Genomic DNA, 20,894 nt, shown 5'->3' with positions numbered 1-20,894 from the left:
TTTCACTTTTGTATTATTTTGTTGTCACACTTTCATGTTTTAAAATAATGATTTGTTGAACCTTCTCCCTTGGTGTGTTGTTAAATCATGCACTAAACTGAAGTGGCCTTAAACCATTCACAAAATTGTAAAAATTTGACTTTCAAATCATTGAAATGCACACTAAAAAAATGTCCTACCATTGACTAAAGGGCAAAGTGTTAGACCCCCTAACATACAAATAAACAACCATTTTACTATTGTATGCTCTTGCCTTTTTTTCTTCAATGAACTGCAGATCTGTCAAAGTTGTCAGAAATGATGTGATGCAGCCACATTAATCCTCTGAGCCAAAGTCACATTCTACTGGGACAATTTGTTTTTCCTATCCATCTCCAATCTGGTCTGTTGTGCGTGTGGTAATAATGTACAGTACTGGGTGAGGAGTCACTGCAGCGTTAGTATATTGATCACAGAGACAACTGCCTCCCACAGCAGGAAAACACAGAGGATGAGTACCAGTGAGTGATCCCAAGTATTGAGTAGAGTTGACCCTCAATACAACCAATAGTTTTGACTGATCTGTTCTGAGCAGGCAGCATGAGAACAATCCAACATGGCCGACAGAGTACCGCCATGCCTCCTGGCCAATCCTCAGTCAACCCCAAAAGGTGCCTGTGACAATGCTTTTATCTTATATTGATAGAATACAGAATATACCAGGAATATTCATTAAACTACTTTACCTTGACTACTTGTTTTTTTTTTTTTCAACAAGAGAGAGGACAATTAAACACCAACATAAATCCCATAGAACACTGGAGCTAGTTACTCTATGCTTTGTTGACATTCCTGGGCATGAGTCCATACATCTCTATAGGATATACTATACTGTTATTACTGTACAGTAGTTTGTTGCCGTGGTAGTGTTTTCTGTATGCACACCTTGCCTCAGTTTAAGATGAGTACAAAGAGTTCAACTGGCTAGACACCCATAGCAACATATCCGGCATCATTTTGCAATAGGGCAGTGGTTTCCATGGCCACCAGATAACACAGTGGAACAAATACAGTACATAGAGGACTTGTCTGGTATAACTAATGTCTCTCTAACCTCTCCCTCATTATGCTACTGTCTGAGGTTTCTGTCAATAATTCCCATAATCAATCTTCAATGTTCAATCATCAAACCCTAATTGATGGAGTGGACCTGAGGTCATCTTAACCAAGAGCATTCCTCTCCTGGATCCTAAAGGGCCTGATTAACTGACCCTGGCTCAAACTTACTTGCCTAAACAACACCAGGCAACTTCCATATTCGCAACCACTAGTAAAGCAACAGCAGTTCTAAACAGAGACGGGGAACTGTGTGCTATTCAAACCTGCATTCTCAGAACAAACTATTTCTGTCTTGACTAAGATGAAAGAGGAATGTGTAATCAGTATTATGGTTTGGTTTTCCATGGGGTTATAAAGTGAGCCCTGAATCCTCTAAAATAACACTTTTATGACAGGGTCATGTTAACGAGTCCCTCTCTACTACTGCCACACCCACCCGGCCATTAAAACAAAGTCAATTGATCAAGGATGTATTTCATGGAACTTCACACTAGAGTTTAAAAGTGCTTCAGATAAGTATGTGGATACAAATACAAGGGTTTGGATGTAAACAACATTTTGATCTGCCAAGGCCCCTTCAGAGAGACAATGGGTATGGCTGTTTGAGCTGGGAACTCAACACACTAAAACATTCTGGGCCAACAACACCCTTTTGGGATATTTTTTTTTTTACAAAAACATTCTGACCATTAAAGTGCATCCTTGGATGTCCCCCCACTCTCCCAAACTACCCCCTGTCTCTTATACACATCTAGATGTGTATAAGAGACAGACCAACTACAGCCCCCTTCAGAGCACAGTCCATACATCCAGTGGCTACTTTCATTAACAAACAGATGTAAAATTATTATACACAAATAACAACATAGCTATGGGCACAAATCATATCTTCCAACTTGACATGGAGGCTTGGACTTTTTTTTAAATCGTAGTGTATTGTTAGGGTAAGAACGGTTGGTTGGCAGAGAGATGCTTACTGTAACAATGACACCCACTCTGTTCTGCCCCCAGCCCTCCTGTGAGTGAGTCGTAGAGTCAGGTTATCAGGGGCTATAGGGGGTGGAGTGGACGGGTCAGCATGGTGATCTGCATTGGCACACAGGTGACAGGGGCGGGGCAGCAGGACGCTGTTCACAAGTGGCAAGTTTATTTGTCAAACACTCCTCGTCTCCTCTCTCTGTTTACATGTTATTATCAACGACCGAACAATGTACTGTCAGTATGTATGTTTTTGTGTGTGTGTAAGTGACTAAGGTCCAGCATCATCAGATCAGGTGTGCAGCAGCATCCGATCAGGTGTGCAGCATCATCAGATCAGGTGTGCAGCAGCATCAGATCAGGGGTGCAGCAGCATCAGATCAGGGGTGCAGCAGCATCAGATCAGGGGTGCACCATCTGTTCCCTTCTCAGTGTCTCTCACAGTGTCTCTTGCTCGGTGGGGGTATGGTGGGGGTGTTGGTGGAGGGGGGTCAGGAGGGACTGCAGGGGAGACTGGGGGGTGGTGGGGGGCGACTGCTGCAGAGGGCTGAAGTGCGTGGCGGTGGAGGGAGGGGAGGAGTGGTAGCAGGAATTGGCAGAGCCCCCGGTGAGGGTGGTGGTAGGGGAGGCAGGGAAGCCAGCCAGGCCAGTGGGGGAGTCCAGGAGGGGCTGGTTGTAGAAGAAGAAAGCACACTGGTGGATGAAGGTCTCGATGATTGTCTGGTAGGTCCGCGTGGCCGTCAGGGCGTCCATGGTGGTGAAGTCTGGCCGCATCAGAGTGGGCCAGAAACAGATGGACAGATTCTCACTGGTCATCAGGTTCTGTCTGCTCAGCTGGCTCACCCTGGGAGAMACAACACAATACACRRCCATCAACAACAGCATGACAACAGCTACTAGTGTAATAACATTATTACACAGGTGTAAGAGCTACTTGATGATACATGTTACAAAACATGCAAATGGTTTCAGTCACAATGCAGTCAGGGCCAAGGTCATAGAATGAAACAGTTAGCCAGTCTGATCTGCACTCACTTGTGTAAGTGGCTCATGACAAATCTGAAAACGTCATAGTTCTCCCTGGGGAACTTCCTCAGCACATCCTTCATGGTGTACAGCCTTTGTTCCCTGTCGTTGATTTCTGTGCACACACACAGGGAGGGGGTCAGTGCTATGACTCACATGTTTTCAACTCCATATGCAGCACTACATACAGTATACATCTACACACAGTTATAATATATTATATTTTCTGAGAAGAAAACACGACATATCCTTATCCCACCCTCTACGAGAAATCCTCCCCAACACTTACAGTACCCTGTAAGAACTTGACTGTCAAAAATCACAAGAATCACTCCCTGAACAACCACTCAGCACCACCCTTGTACCCCACCCTGACTCCCCCACCCTGCTCAATGTCTTACTGAACCCTTCAGAACCCTTGTACCCCTCCCTGACCCCAGCCAGCTCCATGTCCTACTGAGCCCTCCAGAACCCCAGTACCCCTCCCTGATCCCAGCCAGCTCCATGTCTTACTGAACCCTCCAAAACCTTTGTACCCCTCCCTAACCCCAGCCTGCTCAATGTCTTACTGAGCTCTCCAGAACCCCAGTACCCCTTCCTAACCCCAGCCAGCTCCAAGTCTTACTGAAGGCCTCGAGCAGCTCCACCTGCAGGATGCAGGGCACCAACGGCTCCGGCAGCTCAGAGAAGAAGGCCTTCAGAGCCCCWGCCACCGTGTTGATGGCAAAGTCCTTCTCCACTAGGTCCAGCCCATGGTCTAGAGGAGAAAAGAGGTAGAGGGATAGAGAGGTAAAACAAGATGGGGGAGAGGGAGATGAAGAGGGAAGAAGAGCAGGAGAGGAAGGTGAGATGTAGAAGAAGAGAAAGAGGAGAGAGTGGTAGAGGGAGGTGAGGGGGAGGAGAGAAAAACAGGTAGCGGAGGGAGGAGAAAGGGGAAGAGAGAAGAATAGGAATAGTGTGTAAGAGGTAGTCGGCTTTGTCACTGTTCTAAATATATTTTGTTGTAGGCCATAATTTCCTCTACAGCTCATGTGTCAATATATTGATTAGCCAAATAACTAACCAGGGTTAGTCCAGGGGTTAGGGACAGAGTGTGGTAAGTATTACAGTCAATCCATCCATGGGTCTGATACAATGTTTTAGACCAGACAGGACTAGGTACAGTAACTCACCCTGGTCAAACTGCCTCTGCATGCTCTCCATCTCACACTTGTTCCCACTCACCCTGTAGAGCCCCTCTGTGTTGAGACCTGCAGAGAGACAGAGATTGAAACCAGGAAGAATGCTTCATTCCATCGACTTCATCTGCATTACGTCATTATCCATTTCCTGTAAAGTCAATGAGGGCACTGCTGAAGTACAGAACTTGATCACTGGCTACATTTGCTCTAGTGTAGTTAGTTATTCTTGGCTTATTAAACGTAAATAGAGTTGGGAAGAAAAATAATCATTACATTCACATTACATTTTTTTCATTTAGCAGATGCCCTCATCCAGAATGGCTTACATTAAAGCACATTGAAAATGAACAATCTCATAAAGTGATTATTGAAAGTAAAACTTTCACAGTGCAACACTAAAAAGACATAACACATTTTCATAATTCAGCACCACAGATTTACCTCAGAATTATCAACAATAAGATTCTGCCTATGTTTTGGACAGCATCCACGTCAAATAGCATAATGAACAAGACAAATACACACACACAAACACAGGGGAGAAGAGGAGACAGAAAATTGTGACCTACCTGTGGTCTCAATGAAGTGGACACACTTGTCAATAAAAAGTGGGATAGGTCTGTCTGGGAACACCACATTGACCAGGGGTACCCCGAAGTAGTTGCTCTCCAGGGGCTTGGGAATAGAGGGCCGAGCCTTTGGTCTGGTTTTCTGCACAGAAACAGGAATGTTGACATTGTTAATGACCAAGTCCATATTAGAATGGTTGTTCATTATGTCAACACTATGTTCAATTCAGCTGTAAGCTGGCAAACTAAATTAGCCTTTATCTATTCAGCATCAACAGCTGCCGCATCAAGTGTCTTAGACACTCTGAAATACAGGCATAAATTCTATCCACTCACTTTTGAACTTACTTTCTATGAATAGCATGTTAGCATGGAGGAATAGTTTTGATTAAAACAATCAAGCAATTATGCATCAAAAAAGTTATTTCGAAAGTAGAGTTCACGTGAGAAATCATAATAACCATGTTGTCAATACTTAACCACTTTTATCGTATCAAAGCTAGCCATCCATTTACCTAAACTTGAAAGACAATAGTCATTCAAACTTGAAAATTATAGTGTTAACCCATTAGCAGTTAAGAGGAGAATATTAAGTGAAGAAATACGTACCTTGGCAGTTCGCCGTAGGCTCTTCAGAATGTTCCTCTTCTTGGTGTCCTCTCCCTCCTCATTGATGATGTCTCCTTTCAGGGTTCCGAACTCATCCTCCTTGGTCTTTGGCAGGGCCCCCATCTCGTCGTCGCTGCCAATGAAGCTAGTGCGAAAGCTGCTGAACTTACCCAGGCGTTTCGAGCGGTCACGGTAAAGCCGGGGCTTCACCCCCGCCGCCGAGAACTTCCTGCAGCGCTCCAGGGAACTGCTGTCTGCCTCACTGTCCGAGCCGTTCCCATTTGAGTGCATCCTGTTGGCGTTGCGGATGGTGATTATTTTGCCCTGCGTGCTGTCATGGGGCACAGAGTAGATGATCTCCTCGTTGCTGGGCCGGGGCTTGGACACAGCATCCATGGGCTCTGCATAGTCTGAGGGGTCGTAACCTCCGTCCCCACCTGGTACCCATGTCACAGCAGAGGGCAGGGAGCGACGGTGGCCCATGGTGTCTGTGTTGTAGGGGTTTCGGCCCACCTTCCGGAAGTCAAAGGTCACAGTGGGCTTGGGCCTCACCTGGGGAGGGACCTTGCTGTTGAGTTTGTTCTCAAAGGAGCTGATGTCAGAGATGACAGAGACATCGCTGGAGTCCAGGTCAGGCAGGTTGAAGCCCCCACCATGGGAGGTGAGTGTGCCATCGAAGTAGGGTGGGGAGGGCTCCACGTCATCCACATCAGAGTCTAGGAACATGTTGCCAGGGCTGGGTGAGCTACAGCGAGGGGAGTAGGCAGTGTCGTTAGTGCAGGCCTCTGCCACGTTATCATACATGTGTGTTGCCTCCACAATGTTGCGTTTCTCCACCACCTCCATCAGGAAGTGCTGGAACATCTCTATCCTGTGTAGGCCGCCCACCACCCCTCCAGACCCACACACCACACTGTTGAACCTGCCCTCTATCTCTTGGGCCAGCTCCTCTCCCTGGACTAGCTGCTCTCTGGCAGACTCACTTTCTGTGAGCTCCACCTGGCTCTCCCCTACTGCCAGCAGCTGAACAGGGATGATGTCCTGGATCTCACACAGGAAGGCACATAGAGTCTCCAGGGAGGCCTTGCGGCGGGCTGAGTACACAGCGATGTAGCCATGCACTAATCTGCTCTTCCTCAGGGAGAAGGAGGCGTGGTAGGAAAGAAGGGAGAGCTCAATCACCTGTTTGTGAGGCCCCACTGTCTGCTCCAGTATCACTGAGGTCCCACTATTGGATGTTGGCCTGCAGTGCTGAGGCAGTAGGAAGGGAGAGAGGAGCTGTTCCACGTCGTAGTTGTCTCCACACATCAAGCACATGACGATGCGAACGTCTGCCTCTGGGCTGGGCTGGTGAGGAGAGTCTCTTGGGCCTGGAGGTTTAGGGGGCAGAGGCGGGGAGCTGCTACTAAAAGATGAGCTCCTCCTAGAGTCCAGGAGACCCCTCAATACTTGATTGATCTGACTGTCATTCACATTGTGCCCATAGCCCACACCAGGAGAGGCTGGGTCTAGGAAGCTACACTGCAGTCTCCTTGCTACCTGCTGTCCCTGTGTTATTAGGCCTAAGGCAGTTTCTCCCCCAATATCTGCATATGTCCCTACTCCCCTTTTAGTAACCAAGAGCAGAGACGTTAAAAGCTGAGCTATATGGCTGTCCCTTCTACCTATTGTTGACTCCCGCAACCTTTCAATGCTTTCTACGACGTAGGTTAGGGACTCTTTTGAGTTGTACAGACACAGGCATCCATGGGGTGTGAAAGTGGGAGTGTGAAAGGAATTTACAGGAAGTCGTATGTTTCCCTCGATAGGTCGCAGGGTCAACTCATACATTTTCCCATCCAGCACATACCGGTCGTCATTGGTACAGAGAGTCCTGATCTCATTGGCAAACTCCCTGGCCAGTCCGTCTTTGCCCAATATCACAAGGTTGATTCGGTCAGCTTTAATATCCCCAAAATGGGACTTCACATTGAAGAAAGGGTAGCATGTTGGGAAACGTGAGGCCAGGAGCTGCTCTATCTTGAAGTCTCCACACTGTGGGCTGCTGGGACAGGTCTCCTTGGTTGGGTGGTAGACAAAGTGGATATGCTTCAACACCAGAGCATCTCTCTCAGCTGGAAGCTTCTGCAGGGTCTTGAACCTCTGCTCCTCCCCTAAAACCTCCTGGATGGCCCCCATCTTCTCCTTGCTGGGCTTGGCATCCACCTCCAGCTCATAGAAGAGCTCAGAGTACTCCAGCAGCAGCTCCTGGAAGTCCTCTTTAGCGTGGTCTATTATCTCTTTCTGGTGGCGGTTGTAGAGGTCCAGGTACTCTGATTCCTCCAACCATTGGTAGAAGTCTTCGTTCATGATGAAGCTGCGGGCCTCTTCCCAGGGCTTGCCTGGCGTGACAAAGGGAGAACAGGCCAGCTTGTGCTTGAACTCCTGCCTCATCTCGGCCCGCTTGCACTCATTCCTCAGGTGCTCCAGGTGGGCGTTGAAAATGTACTCGGCTGGGGCCGTCTCCAGCAGGTCTGAGGGGATGCGCTCATCCTCCATGTTATCTATGTGAGACGTGTCCTCCCATGGAGAGTCCTCCAGAACTACAAACCAGTGGGCAAAGTGCTGCTTAGACTCCAGGACCTTCTGAACCCCAGACCAGCTCAGCTGGTCGATCTCATCCAGGTCAGGCACCAGGGAGCTAAGTGCTAGAGGAAGAGTGCTCAGATAGATTTTCCGACGTCTCTCAATGTGCTCCTGTTTCAGACGGTACACAWGCTGCTGGAAGAGCTTRTTGCATTTRGCTGTACCCTCRAGAAAGACGTATTCWTTGAACTCTGAAGKYSTGTGCATGCGTCMGCTGGTGTTAAGCCAGGTCTCGTTGTGGTTCTTCACTARGCGGTTGACTAGCCATTCGTATCGGTCTTTAGCCAYGGCTATCTGCTGACTCTGGAGCTTGAGGGCCTCAAAGTAAGGAATGATCTTGGGCTTGCCCCTGCTCTTATCAATGAGTTGCACCAAAGRAAMGAAYGCTAGGTCAACATTGATGTTAGAGCGTGCAGAWGTCTCCACTACTGGAAGACTCTTTTTAGTGATGGCAAAGGTGTGAGAATCTTTGATGTAGCGTTCAACCCCCTCATCACACTTGGTTAAGACCAGCACAATGGGCTTCTTTGTTTTGCTCAGKTGACCYTAAAGYTTTGTGACAAACTTCAACTGGTCGTCAAAGTTGCGGTTCATCCCCCTACTGACGTCCARACAGAGCARGAACCCGTCAGCCTGTATCTTGCCCTCAGGCATCTGCTTCTGCTCAAAGTCCTGCTCCAGCCCCAGCTGGTCCGTGCAGAAGTACATCAGCTTCTCTGCAGAGGCCAGCTTGGTGGAGGCCGCCCTCTTGATATAGGGCTGCATGGCAGTGCTGCGGTGTGGCTGGAACGTCTGGTCATCAATGAACTCMGTCTGCTCCACCACATGCATCRTGCACTCCGGCCCCTCCTCCACCACCCGCCCCACCTCCCCCCAGAACAGGAAYTGGTCATTGTTAACCACTCTYCCCCCYAAGTCYCTGGTGCTCAGCACTGACGTGTGGTCCAGATAGAAGTCATCAGCACTGGGGCGCACAAAGCGGTTACACAGGCAGGACTTACCCACTCCACACTGGCCCTTCTCTTTCTCAGTCCCTGACAAACCCACAACAATAAGGTTGTATGTGGGTGACTTAGCATCCTGCTTTTTCGCCATCATTATCGTCTGCTGACACTCATCCTGCCATATTCAGGGACTCGATAGAAGAGTACACCTGGATGTGAGTGGCAGATTAGTTGGTGTTTCCTCTAGTGTGCTTCATGTTTAATCACAGCAGTGTAGGGGTGTAGCAAAGGCAGAGGCTTCTCTCAGTCATTTCTAATGTAGCTATGAGCCTGTCAGGAAGAAAAAGAGCACAAAAATCAAATAATTAGCTAAACAAAATCTTAATTTATGTTTAAAAAAGGAACAAATATTAGTTTGAGCCAAGTTAACCTTATTTCTGCTCTCATCAAAAAAAGAACAGTCAAACACCTTCACAAGAACGACAGTGGTTAAAAGAAGACAAGACTAAGAATCATTTCCCTTCAACTTAATGAGAGAACACTGAGTAGGGGCAAGAATTTCTCATTTCTAATCCGCTCTCAATCTGGGCTGGCCTTTTAATAGAACAGGGTCGTTCCACCTCAAAAAGCACAAGAAAGAGTTGACACACACCATCTCAGATTGTTRTGAAATCGTTTCTGTTGTTAGAAACAGAACATTAGCAGTCCTGCAACATTATTCTGTTTTAATATAAATTGACCTAATTGATTTTATCCAAATTGGCCATTTAAAATGTATAGGATTCATATAATAGTCAATATAGTACCTAACATCCAACTTGGACCTAACTTTTTTTCTAACAATGAGTTACACATGAGGAATCCAAAGGAATGGTCAAAAGCCAGTCACGGAACCCCCCATTCCAATCCCACCCCAACAACGAGTATATCAAAAATCTAATCAAATGTTATTAGTCACACGCGCCTAATACAACAGGTGTAGACCTCACGGTGAAATGCTTACTTACGAGCCCCTAACCAACAATGCAGTTTAAAAAAAATATGAATAAGAATAAGAAATAAAAGTACCAAGTAATTAAATGAGCAGCAGTAAAATAACAATAGCGAGACTATATACAGGGGGGGGGTACCGGTACAGAGTTAATGTGCGGGGGCACCGGTTAGTTGAGGCAATATGTACATGTAGAGTTATTAAAGTGACTATGCATAGATGATAACAACAGAGAGTAGCAGCGGTGTGAGGAGGGGGGGGGCAATGCAAATAGTCTGGGTGGCCATTTGATTAGATGTTCAGGAGTCTTATGGCTTGGTGGGGTAGAAGCTGTTTAGAAGCCTCTTGGACCTAGACTTGGCACTCCGGTACCGGTCTGTGTCTGACAAGTACTATGAAGCTGCGGCTCTGAGTATTGTTTCTCCATTATATGTAATATATTCCTAGTGAATTTGGTGATTGTTTCAAATGGTAACTTTTTAAGATTTGTGGCACAAAGCCAATGCAAATCAATAGTACCTATATTAGCATTTTCACACTTCATATTCAAATCATCTGAAAGTATCTAAAAAATATATTGTGTAATTCAATGATGTTACTTTTAGATGATTTGGTTATGAAGCACAAAAATACTATTATAAATACCATTGACTTGCATTTGAAACAGTGGCCTGGTAAACAAAACCAAAGCATGGATTGCCGTCATACATGTTACCAAAAGTATGTGGACACCTGCTCATCTCATTCCAAAATCATGACCATTAATATGGAGTTGGTCCCCCCCTTTGCTGCAATAACAGCCTCCACTCTTCTGGGAAGTCTTTCCACTAGATGTTGGAACATTGCTGTGGGGACTTGCTTCCATTCAGCCACAAGAGCATTAGTGAGGTCGGGCACTGATGTTGCGCGATTAGGCCAGGCTCGACAAACTGTTTCTGTATGGACCTCGCTTTGTGCACGGGGGCATTGTCATGCTGAAACAGGAAAGGGCCTTCCCCAAACTGTTGCCACAAAGTTGGAAGCACAGAATCGTCTAGAGAGTCCTTGTATGCTGTAGCGTTAAGAATTATCTTCACTGGAACTAAGGGGTTTAGACCGGACCATGAAAAACAGCCCCAGACCATTATTCCTCCTCCACCAAACTTTACAGTTGGCACTATGCATTCGGTTCTCCTGGCATCCGCCAAACCCATATTCGTCTGTCTGTCGGCGTGATTCATCACTCCAGATAACGTTTCCACTGCTCCAGAGTCCAATGGCGGTGAGCTTTACACCACTCCAGCCGACGCTTGGCATTGCATATTTGATCTTAGGCTTGTGCGCGGCTGCTCGGCCATGGAAACCCATTTCATGAAGCTCCCGACAAACTGTTATTGTGCTGACGTTGCTTCCAYAGGCAGTTTGGAACTTGGTAGTGAGTGTTGCAACCGAAGACAGACAATTTTTACACGCTACGTGCTTCAACACTCGGGGTCCCGTTCTGTGAGCTTATGTGGCCTACCACTTCACGACTGAGCAAGTGGTTGCTCCTAGATGTTTCCATTTCACAACAGCACTTACAGTTGACCGGGGCAGCTCTAGCAGCGCAGAAAGTTGATGGACTGACTTGTTAGAAAGGTGGCATCATATGACAGTGGCATGTTGAAAGTCACTGAGCTCTTCAGTAAGGCCATTTGTACTGCGAATGTTTATCTATGAAGATTGCAAGGATGTGTGCTCGATTTTATACACCTGTCAGCAACAGGTGTGGCTGAAATTGCCTAATCCAAATTCACTGAGAATACATTACAAAGGATGAAGAAACAATTCTCCGAGCCGCAGCTCCATACTAGTTGTCAGAAATAGAAAACTGATACTGTATCCCAGTGGAGGCTGCTGAGGGGAGGACGGCTCATAATAATGGCTGGAATGGAGTAAATGGAATGGTATCAGAAACATGTTTTTGTGTTTGATACCATTCACTCCATTCCAGCCATTATTATGAGCCGTCCTCATAACTGCTGTATATCTTTGTTGGGTTGGGATTAGCGTGGGGTGTGGGGGTCCATGGATGGCTTTTGACCATTTACATGAGGATGTCTTAGTCATTGTTAGAAAACTATTTGGTCCAAATAAGATGTAAGGTACTTTATTTATTAAATATMATATGAATCGTATAAATTAAAAATGGCCAATTGGTGTACAATCAATTCGTTTAATTTCTCAGAGATCAAATTATATCTCAACAAAATAACGTGGCAGGGATGCTAATCTTATACGTTTCTAACTACAGAAACGATTTCTGAAAAATCTGAGATGGTGGGTTTCATGGCTTGCTGAAATGACATGGAACAAGCCAACACCAAATGCAATATACAAAGAAAAACTCAATATCCCTGCAAATCAAGCGAGACAGTAAATATGTTGAGGGTGTATGGAGTGAAAAGATTACATTTTCTTTTTTTTTGCCTTGTATGAGAGATGTCACATGAAAGGAGCCTAAATGGGACTGGAGACATGGGTACTCTCCGCCATGGATCCACATACTTCAACTCAATGACAAACTTATCACATACAGGCTACTGACAATCCCATAAAAGGATCACACCAACTGCAATACAACATCAAGTACATACAACATCAAGTACAATACAACATCAAGTACAATACAACATCAAGTACAATACAACATGTGAGGAGTTGGTCACGTAAAGTGGATGAATCAATGTTAGCCCTAAACCCAACTTGGGATTTGGATCATTAACCTGCGAGTTAGCAGTTTGGTTCCCTAGCCACCAGGCTGTACTGTACTTCTGCTCAGAGCTATCTTTTTTTAGGCTCTTTTTCTGCCTACTTTATGACTTGGCAGGTTTTGGAGTGTGAGCAGGGATGGGAGTGAAGGGGAGGAAGAGGAGAAGCACTCACACTAATTGGAGTCCCATCCTACCTATCGCTAGCCAAAAGCATTGAGGGGATGGATGGTCTGTGTGTCTCATAACTATGTAAGATACGTCCTTATCTCGATGGTGGCCAAGGACCTCTTCAGACAAAGGGCTAAGCAGTGCTCTTGGTTTCCTTGCCAACCGGGACCTTTAGCTGGTCACTATTAAGGATCTATGCTCTTGACTATGGCCTTGATCCTGAATATCATGATCATGGATGAATGACAACACACATTTAGGTAAACATCAACCTCTTTAGACAGCAACAAAAATATAAACTCATCAGCCAGAGGTCTGTTTGCACTGTTCTTATTGTAATAGCTTCCTAATTGCTGTGTTTATACTGTTGCCAAACAAAGAAAAAACAACAGATGATAGATCTGCCCAGCATACAGACAATCACTAATTAGCATAATCCAGTCTACTGCATGTACACAGTAACCTATCATAATCACCAGTATTAGAATCAGGTAAGGTTTGGTGTACTCGTCTGTCAAGTTGCCAAGCAGTATATTTGACACAGAGGAAGGGGCTATACTGGAGAAACTCCATAACTACAACCAAATGATGACAAGAGGAGGCACGAAGTACAACCAGAAAACAAATCACACTGTATTATTGTGATAAAAATCACTCATGTAAATAGACTATTGATGTACTTACTGTATCAATATTGACATGAAATGTGGACTACAAACTGACAGGCTACTGCCATTTAATAAAACTGTTTTCATTATTATTGTTTACAAAAGGAGGCATCTCCATATATTCTAAACCTATATAAAATCTAGCATTTAAAACATGCCTAAATAGCCCATCAAAGGCAAAGTAGGCAGTCCATCATGAAGCTCAGCTGTGCAAGGCCTGACTGACAACCAGATCGAACAGGCAAGTTATTTGGAAATGAAAACAAGCAAGTCACTACCCTTCCCTCTGATTGTAAAGATACATCATTTTCTATATTCAGAAGCACAAACATAATTGCGACATATTGTTCGACATTGTCAATATATAGTGGGTTGGTTACAACTCCTTATGCATATTTGAATGGATTAACAACGATTTTGGAATGAATGTTCATGGAAAGCACTGGCCACGCCAGGCCTCTTGTCCACAGAATGAAATAGCCGACTCGTAACTAAACCCATTCACCTCGTATTTATTTCTGAATCCACTTGCACTTTTTAATCATCACCCAAAGATACATTTGTAACAGACAATTGATACATTGTGAGTCAATTGATCATGAGAATGTTTAGCTGGAACACTGGTTTCAGTCTGTGTTTCAGATTAAAATGGGGAGAAAGTGAATACATACCATCGCATTCTCCCTGAATCTGTCAGGCCAGCGCTTGCCGCAGCCCTCGCCGCCTGATATACATGGACAAGAAACAGAAATGTAGCTCGTTTGATTCCGAAACAGACACAAATAACTATACATATGTTGTTATTGTTAGCTTGACAGATTAATTGTAAATCTATATCCCTATTTTGATGATTTCCAATTCCATTGATATTTTCGTTGTCTTTGTGATAATAAAACTACTAACGTAAAAACAATGATCTTCCTGTTTTTTTTCTCTCCTCGGGAGAATAAAAGCTTGTTTCACCGTCTTCTCCTTGGTTCACCACGTTGCTTTTGTCCAATTATTATGTCCATTGTTGTGCCAACATTATGCTGGATCGATCATGCACGGGACACTGGTCGAGGTTGCTGCAATTACCGTACAAGGATTATTCTAAACTGGCTTCATGCAATAAATTGGTAATGTCCTTATCAATTTAACAAGAGATTGCGTGTGTGTGAAAGTGTTTTTTCCCCCAGCTTCCCAATAATGGCGGCGGCCCTCCTCCTTGAGCTAATTCTCCTCTCCTTTTCTCGGAAAATGGGGAGCTACGGAGACAGACGCGGCGAAGACTCGCCCAGCGGTGCACACACACAACTGCAGAACGTCGCTATTTACAAAGGCGAGACGCTGCTGTCATGCCGACACGCGCAATCACCATCACTGCTACAAAGGTGACATTAGCCAATGTATGTCAAGGGTGATAATGGCTGTGATATATCTCTGTGCATTCCTGCTTTTCACAAACTAACCAATATATTTTTAATAGAGTTCTATTTTGTCTGAACAAAATGACATCACCTGCTTTGGTAGGCCTTATGTCTTTGTCTTATTATTTTATTATTGTGTCCTACTTTAAATTCACACAATGCGTCATAGTAATATTTGTTCAAATTATTATTATTAGGCTCATCCTTGTTCTGAGACCAGTCCCAAAAGAGATTAAAATACTTTCAAGTAAAAGTGAAAGGATAGGCCAACTTTTTAACATTGTCTAAAAAATAATATTTCCTATCCAACATTGTACAATATACTGTATCTTGGAGTTTCCACTAGCTTCTAGAGACTATAGCCACAAAGTCAGATTCCACAGCCACAAAGTTTTTTGGTCTTAATTAAGGTTAGCAGCGTGGTTAAGATTAGGGTTATGTTTAAAATCAATTTTTAACAATATAAATTGTAGAAATGGGCGGGGTTTATGACTTTGTGGGTAAAGAACTGGTTTTAATGACGACCCTATCTTGTGGGCTTCTATAAATCTGATGCCGTAAAGGCTATTGCCGCCCCCTGGTGTAGCCTACTGTTGTGTACGTATATTTGTACAAATAAATACAGGTTTTACACGTCTATGGATGGGGCCAGTGCTACTGCAATATATATATGTAATAATTTAGCCCGAATACGCGTTGAATATATGCAATAGATACATTTGAAGTTCAGCCACAGCAGCACACGTCACACCAACATTATATATTGGATAATTGATGACGTACTTCCAAAACATTTGCGCACGGGGAGGCAAGCGTTGGAACGACAGGACAAGACACCATGGTGACAGTTCGTCTCCTGACACTTTTCTAATGCGGTTGTTTGAGTGGATTACGGAGCTCGTGTGGGATTTCATAAATAACGGGAACATAAATTAAGTATACAGCTTTAAGGTAAGCTTTAATTCAAGCATTTTCTTATCTTTGGCTATAGCATTTCTTCAATTAGCTGAAATATTACATTTATGGATAAGGTGATCAAGGCTACTCAAAGGAGGAACTCATCATGGTATTTTGTAGCTGAGTGCAACCTTTGCAGCTAACGTTAGCTTTATAATAATAGTTAACTAAATTACCCTTTATATATATAAAATACCAAGTCCATTGTATGGCATGAACAGCTCAAATAAGCAAAGAGAAACAACAGTCCATCATTTCTTTAAGACATGAAGGTCAGTCAATACGGAAGAATTTGGAGTTTCTTCAAGTGCAGTCACAAAAACCATCAAGTGCTATGAGGAAACTGGCTCTCATGAGGACCGCCACAGGAATGGAAGACCCAGAGTTACCTCTGCTGCAGAGGATAAGTTCATTAGAGTTACCAGCCTCAGAAATTGCAGCCCAAATAAATGCTTCACAGAGTTCAAGTAACAGACACATCTCAACATTAACTGTTCAGAGGAGCCTGTGTGAATCAGGCCTTCATGGTTGAATTGCTGCAAAGAAACCACTACTAAAGGACACCAATAATAAGAAGAGACTTGCTTGGGCCAAGAAACACGAGCAATGGACATTAGACCGGTGGAAATTTGTCCTTTGGTCTGATGAGTCCAAATTGGAGATTTGGAGACCGCCGTGTCTTTGTGAGACGAAGAGTAGGTGAACGGATGATCTCCGCATGTGTATTTCCCACCGTGAAGCATGGAGGAGGTGTTATGGTGTGGGGTTGCTTTGCTGCTGACACTGTCAGTGATTTATTTAGAATTCAAGGCACACTTAACCAGCATGGCTGCCACAGCATTCTGCAGCGATACGCCATCCCATCTGGTTTGGGCTTAGTGGGACTATCATTTGTTTTCAACAGGACAATGACCCAAGACACCTCCAGGCGGTGTAAGGGCTATTTCACCAAGAAGGAGAGTGATGGAGTGCTGCATCAGATGACCTGGCTTCCACAATCCCCCGACCTAAACCAAATTGAGATGGTTTGGGATGAGTCGGAGCGCAGAGTGAAGGAAAAGCAACTAACAAGTGCTCAGCATATGTGGGAACTCCTTTAAGACTGTTGGAAAAACATTCCAGGTGAAGCTGGTTGAGAGAATGCCAAGACTGCAAAGCTGTCATCAAGACAAAGGGTGGCTATTTGAAGAATCTCAAATATGAAATATTTTTMGATTTGTGTAACACTTTTTTGGTTACTACATGAATCCATATGTGTTATTTCGTAGTTTTGATGTCTTCACTGTTATTCTACAACGTAGAAAATACATAGCGTAGGGGTTGGTAACGTTAGGCTCCCAAGTGGCGCAGCGGTCTAAGGCACTGCATCTCAGTACTAGATGTGTTACTACAGACCCTAGTTTGATTCCAGGCTGTATCACAACTGCCTGTGATTGGGAGTCCCATAGGGTGGCGCACAATTGGCCCAGCGTCGTCCGGGTTAGGGAGCGTTTGGCCASGGTAGGCCGTAATTGTAAATAAGAATTTGTTCTTAAATGACTTGCCTAGTTAAATGAACAATATATATATATTTTTTATATCTGTCAGTCTACTAATTAACCTATACAAATAGGCCCTATTATATTTCAAAATCAAAATCAAATTTGCTATCCTATACTGGCCTCATGTGCTGCACCAGAATCACATGTTCTCTTCTGCTTTATCATAGTTTTAACAATGTGCGTAATTCCAGGCCATTTAATACAGTATAATACAATASAGCACAGTAATACAGTTCACACTAAAAAAGATTAGCCTACTGGAGCTAGTTTAATTTATTTACCCAAGAGAGCATATAGCTAGCTACATATATGGGTTTTTATGTTTTTATGTTGTGCGTAATGTGCCGTAGCCTACAGTATATCATATATGTATTGGATAATGGCACAATCATTTTGGCTTTTTTGGGCTTGGGATCATTAAATGTCGTTAATGTAGGGTTCATAAAATGTATTTAATGTATGGCTCATCAGGCTTAGGTAGCATCAGGTTTCATATCCAGACATATTCATATGCTTTATAATGCTTTTGAATGACATTTCCGATTTTGGTGGGAAATACCGGGTTACCCGGGAGAAATACACGGGAAAATATTCAACCCTAGTGTGGACTCTGCTAGCCTCCTCTGTTAGATCAGATTGACCTTGGAATGAGCCTCCCTCCTCACTGGAAGATGATATGTGTTCTCTTTCTGTGGTGCATGAGGGAACATCATTATCTGACATATTTCAGTCAGCTGCGGAATGTCACCAAAAATGCAACTGTAATGCCAAGGTCAAACTCCTTTACAAAATTCCTCAGTTTCTTATTAGCTTATTAAATATGACCATGCACTCTGTTGTGTGAACTAAAGTTACTAAAATGCAATGCATAGGGTCACTCAGTTGCTTTTTGTCTCTAGGCCTACAGTTCATCTGTTGTTGTTGTGTGGTTTGTTGCTTGTGTTTGCATGAGCCATGTCCTATTTTTGGGCATACCACACAGTGTCTCTATTGATGCCCAGGTACCTGATCTGAGCTCACTTCCTCCTCTCCTCTATGCCACTTTCTGTTTAAAGGCCAACCATGGTGGTTTCCCAGAACCACAACCCCACAATGCACTTTCAACTTCAAGCATAAATTATTTCCTGCGTTTTCATAAATTTCAGCATTTCATGCACTCATTTGAGACAATTTTCACACTGCCACGTAGGGCTGCACGATATGGACAAATAATCTAGGCCTTATTTTTAACTAAATGTTGGAATTGCGATTTTACTTGCAATATAGATCAAAACACTTGGGTGAACTGTTGGTATCATGGAAATATGTCTAATTCAATAGTTAGACTATAAATTATAGTGGGCACTTTGAATACAGGGTTGTTTGACATGACAACGAATTAAAATGCCAGGGAGGAGTTATTGCGACAGGGTAGGAACCAAAGTGTTAGTCAGTGTTTCCCAGGGGACCCTATACTCTTTGGTTATGTTAAATCTTTCTTCATGTAGCCAACATATTCATGCTTCGCCTATTATTCTATGTCAGAAGATACTGTTGCACAAACAYCATGCTGATTTAGACCTACACCATCACTGGTATCAGGCTGTATTAGCTAGCTACGCTTGCTCTGACTCAGTACATTTATTAACTAGCTAGCCAGTTAACTAGCGATTAGCAGCTAACACAATTTAGCTAAAACTTGCTAAGAAAAGACTGTTTGCAGATGTAAGAAACACAAACTAATAGAGTAATTATAGAACGCTTGTGGATTTATATTAAGAAGCAAAGTGAAAACAGCATCATTGTCATCAACATTGTTGCATGTGCTGCATTGACCGTATAGACTGAATGGAAGTGTCTTATGGTCAAGCAACAACAAATGCGCTCTTTGAGTGACGGGTCGGGACTAGGTCTGTGTGGAAAGCGCCATGGATAGAGAGTGGAGAGGGATGACTCAAGTTGCGGTTTAAACTACAAAAATGTACGTTACACATGGCATATCACATTTAACAAACCAAGCATTAAAATACCTTTTATAGAAGGTAAAGTAAAATCCCAAACCGGTCCATGCACTGTATACCAGTATATAGTAAAATATGGTATACCACCCAGCCCTAAAGGACGTAGGCCTTTGTAGAGAGTGGGTGAGGTTTCAGAGGAACTGCTCCAGTGTTTTGTCAGGGAGAGGGGGCCTGAGACTGCTGAGGGTGAGTGAAGGTAAGGAGGGGGAGTAAAGGAGAGGGAGAAAAAGATGGTGGCTGTGGGAATCAAACACAGATGGACAGCAAGCAGGAGAAGGTGTGTGATACTATAGACTCATAGACTAGACCAGGGATTCCCAACCAGATTCCTTGTTCTATCCACAAGGGGTACTTGAGAACACTCATGAGACCACATGCTTACTGATAAAATGTACATGAGGGGGTACTTCAGGGGTACTCCGGGAAGAGCAAAATTCAGTTGGTGGTACAGTAAGCAAAAAAGGTTGGGAACCAGTGGACTAGACAGAGCCACATACATAGGTTGCTGTTTACACAACATCACAATGACAGGGGCTCCAGAGTGGCGCCGCGGTCTAAGGCACTGCATCTCAGTGTTAGAGGTGTCACTACAGGCCCTGGTTCGATTCCAGGCTGTATCACAACCGGCCGTGATTGGGAGTCCCATAGGGCGGCGCACAATTGGTCCTGAGTTTTCCGGGTTAGGGTTTGGCCGGGGTAGGCCGTCATTGTAAAATAAGAATTTATTCTTCACTGACTTGCCTAGTTAAATAAATGTTTAAAAAAATACCAACTTTCTGTTAATACACCTATTACTTTTTTTCTGGACAAAGCACTTCTCCCACAGAACACTGTTTAAGCGTCCGTGCTTTATAACACTAACAGACTGGGTGAAATGGAGTATAGGTGGCAGCATAAACGGGGATAGAAAAGGAGAGAGGAAAAAAAGAGAAGTCTGGCAAGAGTTGTCGTGTAGATAACGATGAGTTTATTGCTCTGTTCCAGGGATTATACCTGATACTCATTAGACTACCTCTTTTACGCTGTCACCTCACATGCATTTTGTGTGTGTACCTGTGTGTATGTGTGTGTTTTTGTTACTGATGTGGTACTGAAGTCCATCTGGTCTTCCTATGAATATTTGATGTATAAACTGTGTGTGTGTGTGTACATGTGTGAGGGTGAATGCATACCTGTGTGTGCGTACATACCTGCATGTGTTACGCGTGGATGTATGTGCACATGTGCACATGCTTTTGTGTGTGTGGGAATGACATCCAGTGTGATAATCCCCCCTGGCCTCGCTCAGACTTCCCTGCCCCAAATATCATTATCATTCCTCCATGCCTCATCATGACAGTGATGGAAAATGCACCAGCTAAAACACAATGAGGGGAAAGAGCATAACAAACTATCGGC

The 20,894-nt window shown here is 44.1% G+C and overlaps 1 protein-coding gene across 2 annotated transcripts; it reads right to left on the bottom strand.

The window, feature by feature from the left end:
- Positions 1-2,223: 2,223 nt before the first annotated feature.
- Positions 2,224-14,890, bottom strand: LOC111980814 (rho GTPase-activating protein 35-like). Of its 2 annotated transcripts, XM_024011814.1 has the most exon segments (8): positions 2,224-2,920; positions 3,112-3,217; positions 3,728-3,859; positions 4,275-4,352; positions 4,853-4,994; positions 5,462-9,360; positions 14,261-14,313; positions 14,493-14,890. In XM_024011814.1, coding segments are annotated over 6 exon segments (4,587 nt in total). In that variant the 5' UTR covers positions 9,185-9,360; positions 14,261-14,313; positions 14,493-14,890; the 3' UTR covers positions 2,224-2,514.
- Between the last annotated feature and the right edge of the window lie 6,004 nt (positions 14,891-20,894).

This window comes from Salvelinus sp. IW2-2015, linkage group LG20 (genome assembly GCF_002910315.2).
Source record: "Salvelinus sp. IW2-2015 linkage group LG20, ASM291031v2, whole genome shotgun sequence".
In the NCBI taxonomy this organism is placed as follows: Eukaryota; Metazoa; Chordata; class Actinopteri; order Salmoniformes; family Salmonidae; genus Salvelinus; species Salvelinus sp. IW2-2015.
The sequence above is the reverse complement of the archived record's forward strand: the minus strand, read 5'-3'. Positions and strand labels throughout refer to the sequence as shown.